At 41.9% G+C, this 13,681-nt stretch overlaps 1 protein-coding gene across 2 annotated transcripts in view; it reads right to left on the reverse strand.

Annotated features, from left to right (window-relative positions):
* Window positions 1-1,759: 1,759 nt before the first annotated feature.
* dync2h1 (dynein cytoplasmic 2 heavy chain 1) overlaps window positions 1,760-13,681 on the reverse strand; it is a gene marked incomplete at its 5' end in the record, with an annotated part of 94,775 nt that continues 82,853 nt past the window's right edge. For both annotated transcript variants that reach the window (XM_079165911.1, XM_079165912.1), the window contains 7 exons: window positions 1,760-2,679; window positions 3,063-3,179; window positions 4,294-4,375; window positions 4,466-4,575; window positions 7,272-7,361; window positions 10,837-10,938; window positions 11,432-11,539. In XM_079165911.1, coding sequence (XP_079022037.1) covers window positions 2,518-2,679; window positions 3,063-3,179; window positions 4,294-4,375; window positions 4,466-4,575; window positions 7,272-7,361; window positions 10,837-10,938; window positions 11,432-11,539 — 771 coding nt within the window. In that variant the 3' untranslated portion in view covers window positions 1,760-2,517. The remainder of the gene's footprint in view (window positions 2,680-3,062; window positions 3,180-4,293; window positions 4,376-4,465; window positions 4,576-7,271; window positions 7,362-10,836; window positions 10,939-11,431; window positions 11,540-13,681) is intronic.

The raw sequence follows: 13,681 nt of genomic DNA on the forward strand, positions 1-13,681 counted from the left end.
TCAAACATTAGAAATAAAACCCTTTTACCTCAGTTAGGTTTTATTTGTGTCTGTCAGCAGGATTACAGAAACACTACTGGCCTGATTTTCATGAAACTTGAAGCATGGGATAAAGAAGAACCTATTACACTTCTGAGCGGATCTGAATCAGGCAGATACACACACAGTCTGTGCTCTCAGAGTGCCCCTCTAGTTATGCTGTGTTTCTATGTGGCTTCTATGACTGTTCTGATTTTAGCATCGACTTTCAGATTAGTTCAGGTGCAGCAACGTGACGTGTGTGCTGTAAAGAAATCTTTACTCTGTAATGACTCATATTGTGTGGGTTTGAGGTCAAAAACAAACATCTCACTGAAGCAGCAACCGAACGTCACCAGAGTCCGAATTTTATCACAATAGTTTGTCAAACTCGGAATGCTAATTTGAGACAAAAGACAAAACTGTAAACACATTACCTTGGAAACAAGCCGTCGGCAAAGCATTTCTTTTGTTTGCTGCAATGCTGATGTTAATTGTTCCATCTGTGCCTGCAGGACAGTAGTCAAATCAAAACTTGAGGTTTGAAATGTTGAATTTTGAGAGGCTTTTGGTCGAAAACTAATCAGGCTTTTATACTCAATGCAGCAACATTTAACCGATATGCCAAAGATACATGTGTACAAACATGTGGGGTCAAAGGGTTTCTCTCTTTTTCTTTCATATCATTTTACATCATAGAAAGAACAAATCCCCTGTCAGCTCAGTACTGTAGGAGCTGTAAACACTGTAGAATCTCTTCAATATCTGCTCCCTCTCTTTCACACTCTGCCCTCCTCTTCATTTCTCCAATACCCAGACTCTACTTGTTAAAACCTTCTCCATCCAACTCGTCCCCGTTAACCCCTGCTCTCCTCCCAACCTGCGTCGCCTTTATTTTCCTGTTTCTCTACAGTTTTCTCATTCGGTTTTTTTAAAGCCTTTTTTTCTCACTCCCTGCATCATCTCTCTCTCTCTCTCTCTCTCTCTCTCTCTCTCTCTCTCTCTATGCCGGCATCCCTCTGTCTCTCTCTCACTCTCTGACCCAGAGGGCCGTGTTTCGCCGAAATCCAATCCTCTCTTTTTTTTCCTCAAACCTGCTGTTCCATTTCACTCCCATTTTGTCACACTGCAGTGCACACACAATACCCACTCCTCCCTCAGTTCAACCCTTTTCTCTGTCTCCACAAACACACACATTTACAGAAGAGTGCACACACAGACGCGCTCACAAACATTTGCACAAACTGCATGAATACGAAGGAAAAAAATGTAGATACAGAAGGAAAAAAAAATAGCTTAATTAAGCCATCAATCAAATGTTTGATGCTCTTGGCTGGATTCATGCACAAACACACACACACACACACACACACACACACACACACACACACACACACACACACACAGAGAGACACACAAACACATCTTATACCCTCCCTTGTGGTTCTGTGGCCATCCATCATAGCTTCACTGACTCCGCTCAACCTCAGCTCAGAACCAATCACACAGAGGTTAGGGACTAACTGAGTGCTTGTGAGTGAGTGTGTATGTGCGTGTGTGTGAGAGAGAGAGAGAACTACCATTGGCTTTGGGAACACTCCTGTAAAGTCCGTTTTCAGCAGAGTGAGCTGTGATCTGTATTATTTACTGTTGAACAGTTGTGACTACTGATGGGTGGAATGTCAGCCCAGCCCTGAAACACACACACACACACACACACACACACACACACACACACACACACACACACACACACACACACACACACACACACACACACACACACACACACACACACACACACACACACACACACACACACACACACACATCTTTGTGTTGGTGCTTTGGAAATATCATTCTCACTTCTACACTGATAAGCGATGCTGCACTGAAATGAAATCAAGAGAGAGTTTCTCACAAAGCACCTAATATGAAGCCTGCTAGTGTTAGCGACTACCTTTGCTAGACAGTAGAGCAATAATGACATTTATTTCATCTTCATTTTAAATAAATAAGGGCTCAGGCAAGAAAATAACTGTGAAACAAATCTAACACTTATGGAAATGTGGATATTGTTGCTTTCCTCAAAAGCTCTTTTAACAAAATAACAAGACTCACTGATGTTTTACACTATTTTATGAAACGTATAAAGATGAGTGGAGTAGTGAGACTAACATGGAGAAGTCAGAGGCATCAAAGATTATTACTGCCTGAGATCCAAATGATATCATCTTCATGTCTCAAGATGTTGTTGCTCCATTTGGCTGCCTGGTCCATGAAAGGAAAGTAAAGGACTTTTCCTTCCAGCGTCAGTGTGTTAACAGTGTGCTTAATTTAAAAAAATGAAGCATCAGAGCCTGACATTTCCGAGCGTTCATAATTCGTCCAGTATTTGATGCCCCGGGCAAATTCGACTTTCATGACGATATTATCTTCACCTCAAGCTCACGGTGCTCACAAAAGCTGCTGTCTCTATTTGCTCGCCCTACGTTCCTCTCACTGCTGTTTGAGAAAGAGAGCAGCTCCGGTCTGTATCCACTGGTTGGGGTTCGCACCACAGGGAAGACGGATGTGCGTGACCACCTTCACCCTCTCTGAGCTCATATAGAGAGGCAGCCAGATACTCTCCTCTGACGCCGCGGAGTCAGCAGCAGAGTTCTAGGATCAAAAGTAGAACACACAAATAAATGAATGTATGCACATTGCCTGTTTGTGCTTCTCAGCTACCCCCACAAACACATCATATCAATGAATAAATCCCCCAAAATCCCCATATGAAGGCAAGTGTTAAGCATTCTGCCATTGACAACTGCTTGTATATGAATACATCGGTCGAATTGTTACTTTTCTGGTTGAACTACTCCCTGAGGATGTATTAAAAGTCAATCACTGTTCATGATTTTATCAGACAATATAAACACTCAAACAGCACAACAAATATATATTCATGTTTTACACACATTTTAATGTCAGGCAGGTAGAAAAGTAAACCTCCTTGGTGAAGGCAACAATATGTTGCTGTTCTATACACGAACACATACCTGGGGAACCCAGGCCATGTAGCAAGGCGGGACAGCCGACACACTGGGAGAGTCGTGTTGATTCTCACAAAGATGAACGCCGTCAAAACTGCAACCCTCCAACTGGAGACCTCCGACCTGGAAAAGGAGCGAGAGAGAGAGAGAGAGAAGGCGTGAGAAGTTAAAGGAGGCAAAGACGAGAATAAAACAGTGAGTGTTAACGGAAGAGAAATGAGAGAGAAATGAGAGAGAAATGAGAGAGAAATGAGAGAGAGAGAGAATGATGAAGTCAAAAAGTCTGGTGAGATAGAAAGACATGAAAAGAGGAAGGAAAAGAAGGCAGAGTGTGTTAACAAAGAGAAATGTAGAGCATGTGAGGAAGACCAGATTTACTAGCATGTTATACAGATTGTACATGGGAGAGAGTGTTTATATGAGTATATTCAGTTCAGTGACTCAGGGATTTTCCACAGTGGAGCAGACAATAAAAGGAATTCTGGCATCAAGTCAGACACACAGACAACTACTAAATCACCATAATCTGGGCAAAAAAAGGCAAGAGAGTGAGCAAGAGACAAATCCAGAAAAAGCTTCATTGTGCGTGTGTGTGTGTGTGTGTGTGTTTGTGTAAGAGACCTCATTGCTTCACAACAATTATCCCCGTTCTCTTTCTCTGTCAGATGTCGGAGAATTTCCCTTCCCTCCCTGCAGCTGCAGCCTGATTTTAAGCACCCACACCCTTCCCCTCCCCCTCTCTCTTTGTATATTTCATCCAAGTGCAAGTCAAGTCGTGCCGTGCCAACTGTTACTGGCATGACAAAAAAGAAACAAATGACCAAAAGTATCTAGATTGTAGACGATGCAACTATATCACCCTTGACTCAGAGCATTAAAAAGGGAAATAAATTAAGACTGAAAGTGGTATAGAAGAATATCTCCGTTCGCTGTTCTTTAACTGTATGAATGTGTGCACATTAAATGGATGACAAAAGCACACTTGACTGCTGTCAAGGGAAGCAGACTTGTCTCAGCAAACCTTTAGCTCTCTAACTTTCTTTGCTCTTTTTTTTTGTCAGATCCGGCCTTCATATCTGCGTCTGTATTCTAATCTTGCGATCTTTAACTCCCATTATTTTCCAATTATCACTCAGCCAGAGCCTGCCTTGTTTATAGCGCCCGTATTCTGCAGCTGGATGGGAGTATAGCGTGTGTCTGCATGCATGTTCTGTAGGATCACGTGTCACAGTTCTACCTTGACTTGTAGCTTGGCTTGTGCAATAGGACTCCTCCATGATGAGACAAACACCAAGCTATCCATAGAACAACCCATGGACCTAAAACCACAAAAAGATGTATTTTTTTTATTTTGTTATAGCGTGCGCACTTTTTCTGTGTCACATAAACACACACGCATTCGGTATTACCTGGCCGTTTCCTGTCTCAGAGCGTTGAGGAAGGTGTCGGGGTGGAAGAGCTCCGATAGATCTAGGGTGTCTGATAGAAGAGCTTGTCTGCCTGCACGCTCCACCCAACTCTGGATGCACAGAATAAATCATACACACACACACAGATTAATGAACTACAAACCTACAACTAAACACTCAAAGATAACACATAACTCATCCGTACAATTTCATCAGTTTCACACAAGAGTCAAGAGGCAAAACACACCATGTTCTTGGGTTCATGTGGTGAAACTTGACACAAACAGCGACGGCTCTAAATACTTCAAATATTCGCTCAAAAATGTATTTCACCCTGTCGCCACAAAAACAATCGATGTTTGCATCGTATTTGGCTCTTTACATTGTTTATAGAGAACATCGATCTGTGAGTGGGATGATCACAATTTCCATTCGAGTTAATGAGAGATAAAAAGGGTTACAAAGGGACAGAGCAAAACACAAAGTCAATAAAAATGTGTGGCCAATAGAGTATTTAATGTCCCCTTGTCCCTTTATCACCACATCAACAAGCTGATAACACTGGAACCCCAATTACCTCCTAATGGGAATACAGTGATTGCACAAACACACACACAGATTCCCATTTGAGCATGTGTGTATACTGTATTCACACATGCATGCAAAGACAGAGATGTGTATGTGCAAAGACACTAAGAGACAACAAACGTGAAGAGTGGATCTGTATGACTGCAGATAGACTCCTCCGAGCCCTCTCAGACGTGTTGATCCAGTCTTCCTTATTCAGCAACAACTGCTTTGATCATGGAAGCAGCCTCCTGCTGTTTCCCCTGCACAAACTAGTTATTTTTGTCAAAGGCACCGCTCACGACTTAACCTGATATGATATCTCACAATACAATCTTAGGTCTCAGTTAGTGCCTCTCTGTTTTTTTGAGAAATGTGTGCCGAGTGGCACAACAACTGATTTCACCGTCATTTTTACACGCACGGCCGAGCTTATCGTGACACACAAGCCCGTACGGCTGCAGTGGACAGATGTAGGGCCTTGAGAGTTGGCCTTGGATTGAAGTTTTGATCTATTCTCGGCCCCTTTCTTTTATGCATTTCTGTATTTTTAACCGGTCGGCAGTTTTCTCTAAATCGCCTGCAGACGCGTGTATTTTGGAGGTCAGCTGAAGAAAATTGCTGACAAATAGAGGCAGGATAAGCAAACATCTGATCCAATCTCTATTATGAATGGATTCCTTTTAAGCACAGCATCAGTCTTCGCTGGCTTTAGAGATAAATTGGGACGAGCGTAATGCCAAGAAGAAGAAAACAAATGCACAAATGCAAGCCCATACCAACAGTCACACAGTCACATTCACAGGCAGATGCACAGCGAGCCAGTGTGTGCTGGTATGCATAGTATTTATCTGCATATATGCGTGTGTGAGCATTTGAGTGTTTTCAAGGTCGCTCTGCTCGTCTGGGGTGCACCGCTGTGCTGTTTGCACTTTTTTTTTTCTTCAGCAGCAGCGTTGGCCGTCTCCGCCTCTATTAGGCTGATTAGCTAACAGGACATAGACACTCTGCTAACAGAGACATCACTCAGTACTGATTGGCAGAAATAGACAGTTAAGGACAGTGCAGCCTCCAGATAGACACACACATGAAGACAGATGGAGTGCAGGTAGACAGGGAGGCCAGCAAGACAGAAAGGAAGAGAAGAGAGATGGCATGCAGACAGGGAGACATACACACAAACAGATGGGTAGGCAGCCAGGCAGGCTGGCCGGCCGGCCGGCAGACAGACACAAGCAGTGAGGCTCGCCCACATGAATAACGAAATGCATCGAATTCATATAAAAATAAATAACTTCTGAGTATGTGTGTGTATGCGTGTATTCTAGTCTGCCAGGACATATTGAGGTAGGCGTACAGGCAGACACAGTCGAGAGGAACTTCAGCCAGAACCTTTACTTCCTGGCACCGACCTCGGGCACACACTTCCCGGAACCTCATGCTTTTATATAATAATCCGCTTTTTTTTTTTTTTTTTATTGAGCCCTTTTCAAAACAACATTGGAATTTTTTCTGGCACAGGTTTAGTCAACACGTTGCCTCAGTCAGTCATAAATAATTTTGGTCGGGAGCCCAAAAGTACTTAGACTGGTCCTCGGCTTAAAGGACTCTTGTCATGAGGGGAAACACCAGAAACGGGTCTGGGGCCAGCGTGGGATATCTGAGGTGCAGAGTCCTCTTTTGAAACTAAAGAAATCTAAACGTGTCCTACTGTAACATTCATCACAAAATGGGAAACAAATGGATATAAATGCATGGTGGATTGAAATGGATCCCTCGATCAGTATACTACTGCTGATTAGAAAACTCTTAGGCCTCTTAAGTCCTATTCCTGTGAGAGTTCAAAGGGTTCCCAGGGGCTTCTGGGTGTTTTTAATAACCAATGAGGTCATCAGCAAATGCCTTGACTACAGTTATCCCACACAAATGTTACAACAAGCCCCCTGATAGAAGCAGGCCTTTGTGAATCTATCACAAACCAGATTCCAAATCTTTTAGAAATGTTTCATGACTACATGGCAGAAGAATGCTTTCTTTTACTATTATCGCTTCAGAAATTCTCCAAAGTTAAAATGTACCACCACAGCTAAAACCGTGTTGTGTGTGTGTGTTTGTCTGCTTCCATGTGCATGTGTCTATTTAACGGAAGTATTCTTTGTGTGCCTGTGGGAGAAAGGGAGACACACAGAGGGCGACAGATAAAGAATGAAAGTACAGCATGCATCGTGTATGCGTTTACCTGTATGGCGAGAGCCCGTGTTACTACAGCTCTGAGGTACAGCATTGGCTCTTCTGGTCCCTCCCATTTATTCTGCCATGTTAAAGGACACTGAGACAGACGGGAAGCAGGCAGAGAGAGGAATACAAGTTATTTAGGGCCGAACTAATAAAAAAATACGTGTCGGCAAGAAGGTAAAGTAAACCATATTATTTTGGGTGTGGACATTCTGCTGTCAGTCAGACTGCAGTGTGGTCCACTGAACATGCCTCTCTTAAACTTACTGAACGCAACTGGCAACCCTTCTCTCCCCTCGCTCCCCATCACTAAAGGCTGTTGGGTCACCTTAAAACCATCCCATATTACACACATTCAAACACTGTGCCTCAGTCACTAAAAGATATACATTCTCCGAGGCTGGATGAAACACAATGAATGTCCATGTTTTCTATGATGTCAGAGGTGACATCACCGTGTAAACTTCTGATCTCAAAAGGTTAGAGTTGGCAGATATGCAAATTAGTGAATCTTTAGAACTTGTCTTACGGTTATAAATATTTGACTGTTTACAATAAACTGAAACGCCGTCCCAAACTTCAGTGACAAAAGACTCTCGCGTACACAGATACAGCTTTGTGTCTGGCTCATCATGTAAGTGCATGATGCAGTTAATCTGTTTAATCCATCTGCTTATGAACCTTTGTCTCACACTGGAACTGTAGCAAAAGCACATTTGACTCTTCTAGGTCGTGCTGCCATAGGGACTTTGGCAACAAACAAAGAAAAAATCCCCCCACAGAAAACAACAAATGCTGTTGTTTTTCTGTGGAGGATTTTCTTGTGATTAGTGCGATTGTGAAGAAGTGTGATAGATGATCTATAATGCAGCAAAGAATTTGGGTGAGGAGGAGTGGATGGATGTACAAAACGTACAGTAAATGTTGGTTTACTTAAAAATCTTTAAAGTTTTAGTTGCCTTCCCTTAACCGTAAGAGGCTGTTTATAAAAACAGGCATTTATGTAGTTTTGAAAGGCTTAAAAGGGGGATATTTTGGAAGGCACTCACAAATGCCACATTTGTGTGTAGGTGGCAAAAGAAAACTCCCCTCAGGAGACAACTGTTAACTCTGGAACAGGTTAGGCAGTCCATCTTGCTTAAACTGTTAAACAGAGATCAAAGAAGTGCCGAACACAAACACATGCACAGATATGCACAGTAGGAGATTGAGGATTAAGAATTTGATGTTATTCAAGCTTGACCGTCATAATGGAACTAAAGGGACCTTGCATGTCTCCCAGCTGCAAGTCAACCATTCAGTCACTTCCCTGCTGTGTGTGTGTGTGTGTGTGTGTGTGTGTGTGTGTGTGTGTGTGTGTGTCACGCTGAAGTGGGAGGAGACGAGCATGCAGCTTAAGTTGTATGACTGAAATGTGCAAATATATCAGAGTTAATGATGCCAGAAAACAAATATACCCACAGAAAGCAGATCAGAGTATATATTTAAATGTTCTTAAATTATTCTCAGCTGCATTTAGTGATGTTTAGCACGTTTGTTTACATACAAGGCACATAAATAGTGAGCTCTTAAATTTGTAGCTAGCAGCCTGAGACGACACAAGCATGTCACTTAAAGCAGCCGCGCCCTCAATGATGCCTAACTTCAACCCTTAATATAATTGAAACGGGTGAGTTATATGAAGATTCTCCCCCGGTACAGTTTTTGTACCCAACTGTAGACATGTTTATTTCTGCTGTAAAGTTGGGCTTGTTAAAATGGGGGTCTACGGGGATCGACTTGCTTTTGGAGACTGCCTGAAGTGGAACTGCAATTTTTTGTCATTTCTGCGTAGGATTCATTTCCCAGCATCGGAGGTTGCCGCTTGTTATTGACATGCTAATTCTTACCACTGGCACTGAAAAATTCACCGACACTTGAGATTGTTCAACCTCTAATCAAAACGCCAGTCCTCATGTCTTGATTTGAATGATCTTTCCGCTGACTAAAGGCAGTGGTGATATCTTTCTGTTTTGCAGCGCTGCTAACCACTCTCTTCTGATGCTTGGGTAGTTTCCAAGTATCTAATTATTTTTTACTGCATAGCTGAGGAGAGGTGCAATGGAGCTGATCTCTCCGGAGCTGTGCCTGCCATACTTTTACAATATTACAATCCCTAATTATCCAAATATATCAATGACATCAGCGGCTCTTTCTGTTCCTCTTCTAGTTGAAACCGGGCTAATCAGTGATGGTTGGTTAATTAAAACAGAAGCCAAACTCATAATGTCTCGTGGTTGGAGACAGTTGTATCTAATATTATTGACTGTGAAGACTAAAGTGTGAGATAAATCATCACGTTTTCAATTCTGCTGGTAGTAAATCTAATAGGTGTTAAGGATTGTTGCTTTTTCAAGAATACTCCAGACAATTTCTGTACACTTTCTCTCTGGGAGAGGATATCTTAGAAACAGGCCTGTGCCACCACTCTGGGTCATAACTCATCATCATTTGAATACGTTAAAACAAACAACTCATTAAAATGCTGCAGTTTGATTACGTACATCGCATACGGAGCGAACGTCTTAAAATGGGTCCAAAGATGAGCGTCGAGGAGAACAACTGTGCTCACTGTAGTGTCGGGTCCAGGAAAGTGTTTTAACAGTTCAATTAAAGGGCAGCGTAGACTTGTGAAATGGGAGTGAGAGCTCATCTGTTTTACAAGCCGAGTAGTTACAGGAGTAAGTCAGCCATAATGCACTATGAGGTGGAAACCCGTACCAGATGGATAATTAAAAGAAACATGGAAATCATCCATGTTTTATATCTTTCTTTGGCTAACATGGGTATCCTAGCTTTACTGTGACCATGAGCACTGATTTAGCAAGGTAAGCAGCTGATTGGAACAACGTCTGGGGTGTTGTGATATACAATTATAATGGACATTTAGTTGAAATGCTTTAAACATGTAAGGAATTGTGTCTTATGCATTGCAATGAACTATATCACAAACTAACTGGCAGCGAAAGACATTTCATAGCTTTGGTATTTAGTGCTAATTGTTGTGAAGGAATATTTTAGAAGGGAGAGAGAGAGACCAGGAAAGAGAGAGGGAAAACACGAGAGATGAAGAGCGGAAAAAGTTGGTATAGAGAGAGAGAGAGACCGGGATTGAGACTTCAGGCCTGCTGATTAATATAAAAAGAGAGATGAGGAAAGCAGTAGAAAGGGAATCATGCCCAAGGCTGCTCCCAGGAGATTACAAACTTAGAAGAAGTAAAGGGTTGATTGTGTATCTCTCCCCCTCTACCTCATCATAACCCCTTTGTCCTCATCTCAGCCTGGGGACACAAACGAGGACACATGCAGCGTTTGCTACGGAGTCCACAGTACAACTCAGCTCTGTAGGCTAAAGCGTGTGCGTATATGTCGGCTCTGGTGGTCTCATCTTCATCCCTGTATGGGGAAGTTGTACACCTCTAAACACAATGTAGCGAAGAGTAAGATTCACTTCACACTGTTAAGATACACATTCTATGTATCTCAATGTATTTCCCCTTTCCTCCATTTCTCTAATTCTCCTTTCTTACCTCCTGATTGAGCAGGGCAGTGGCCAGTTTCTGGACTTCGGGAGTCAGCAGTTGGGTCCCTCTGATGACTTTGCTCAGTGCAGCCAGGGATTGGTGAATACTCTGTGACAACACTTACAGTTTAGTGAACACACTGTGCCAATATATCAGAGCACTGGTACCTGGGGTGTCATTTGATTGCTGGGAACTGGTTCAGTATGACGGGCCATTGATTGACTGATTGGGCTTCTCATTTTCATCTTATTACTTTGCTCTCTTAAAACAATCAAATGTATTCAGTACACATGCACATAACATATACCCAAAATAACAAGTAACATACAGACTGCTGCTAAAAATGCCCATTCCAGGAGATGAATGAATCTAACTGTGTATGACTCACACTCATCCCATACTTCTTCATGAAGCAAAGCCCATTTTCCATAACTCTTAACATTTTAACATATCCATCTCATTTATAATGCAAGGTACAGGACCTATGCTATCTGATGAAAGCGTTGAGAATACCCAGTGAGAATATTTTTCTTTTTGACAATGTAATGCACTCTAACCTAACACGTTTAACATTATTAATAGCGCTTATTATCTGACGCACCTGGACCAAGCGGATGGCGTTGAACTGCTCCAGAGTGATGAATGACAGGACCGGTGACCCCTGACCTTCTGTAGGTGCGGCCACCTTCTGATGGATCAGAGCAGAACCCTGATAGACAGGAGACGGACAGAAAGACATATTAGCATATTGACAGAATAAAAAGATAGATTTCTAAGATGTTCTCAGATTTCCACGACTGAAAGAGAAAGCGGGGGATAAGGGTGTGCAGAGAGCAAGGAGAAAATGCAGCAAATATAATTAGATGCTGGTCATTGTAACTAACTCATAACTTAAGATGTTTTTACCTTGGGCTAAAGTGCTTCACTGTAGGATCACTGTATAATATAGTAGAATTGTCCTGGCATTGCTTTATGTCCCTATTATCACTGGAACATTGTTAAAATTACATCAACTAAACAGTCTCCTCTAATGAGCCACTACACAGGAGTGTGGACATAGTGTTATGTAGAGTAAGACGTATAATGCATTTTGTAACCGCTGCTGTGCATCAGCATGCTATGGCTTGTTTTTTTAATGATTTCCTCAATTACGACTGTATATCTTTCCAGTGTTCCCTGTGGGTTTCCTTAGCTCAACATTCATAAAGTAAATTGTTCCGTTGTTGGGTCTTCCACAACAGGATGTAACAAAATGGGAATTATCTCTCTTTCTGCAGTGTAGACTAAGGGGACAATTTGTTTGTATTAGTTAACACAGAGATCTACTGGAAGTGCACCAAGTGCTTGTGTCTGTAGTTGTGCACAAATACAAATACACAACATAAAAAAACAAATACAAACACTGATATTTTGTTGTATTCTGCTGCAGATATCGGGCTCTGTACCTGCATTCTATTTCAATTTGTCTACTTGTAGTAAGAGTCAGAGGAGGAAATAGAGGGAGAGAAGGATGGTCGGGGCTGTGGGATTGAGAAATGGAGAGCGACACGAGAGATAAATGACACAATGAAAAAAAAGCTGGAGTGGTGGGATTCAGCTTGACTACACCTTTGCGATTGCCTAAGTACCCCCCCCCCCCCCCGTTTTGTCAAAATAAATACATACATATCTCCAGTCACCAAAAAGCATACACACACAGTTTAAAGACACAGGAATGCACATGGCCATACAGAAGCACACTTAGGTTGAACATCAACATTTTACACACACACACACTTCGGGGACCACACACCCGCTGATTATCAAACACAGAGGGTTAGCTGACCACAAAGGGCCTGTTAATTGACAGCAGTCAGAGGTAGATTGTGATCTATGGGAAGCTAGGTGCAGAGAGAGAGAGAGAGAGAGAGAGAGAGAGAGAGAGAGAGAGAGAGAGAGAGAGAGAGAAAAAAGGAGAGGGAGAGCATGTGTAATTTACAGCATGAGAGTGAATAAAGGAGAGGCAGAGTAAGAGAGCGGGAATATATTGGCTAAATTATTTAATGTGGAGATAAATGTCCTTCGGATTTGAAAAGGTGCCTGTCTCCAAGCAACCACACACAACAGGGCGACCCGACTAGGCCAGCCAGTGGCTATCACACGCAGTGGGTGCTCAATTAGACTCTACTTATTTCCAATTAGCTCTCACAGCTTTTAATTTAGACTAGTTGCTGCTGCATGGGCAATTTAAAACACGATTTTGTGTCCAAGAAAAGACTAGCAAGGAGCTGTCAAAGCTGGAAAAGAACTACAAAAACTTTTTACCAAGCAATATGTAAATACTTAACCACTATGAGTGTAATAACAAAATGGTGTGAGACATGTGGTTATTCAGCAGTTATTACTGGAATATAATAAGTTGCATTAATGTGTTCATCACTGTAATGTTGAACTGGTGAAGTGGTGCTAATGTTAATTACGTTTTAAGTTGTTAAAGTAATCCATGCTAATATATCGTAATTCATTGGTCAATTTAATCATTAGTCAGATTAATAATCTGATCTGCAAAGTAACTTGTAGTTGATGTTGTCAAATAAATATAGAAGAATAAAAGGTATAATATTACCTCTGAAATGTAGTAGAAACAAAATATATAAAGTAGAAAAAAATGGAAATGCTCAAGTACCTGCAAATTGTACGTCTGTACAGTACTTGAGTACATGTACTTAGCTACATTCCACCACTGATCTTAACACAGTGTCGCTAACATTCCCAGTCAAATTTTAGTGTATGAGGTTAAGAGTCAGATAGAGTACTAAGACATCTTTAAAACGTTTTAATCAAGAACAAATTCATAGGGCCAGCTTTGCAG

The sequence above is a fragment of the Pholis gunnellus genome (assembly GCF_910591455.1).
Source record: "Pholis gunnellus genome assembly, chromosome: 9".
Taxonomy (NCBI): Eukaryota; Metazoa; Chordata; class Actinopteri; order Perciformes; family Pholidae; genus Pholis; species Pholis gunnellus.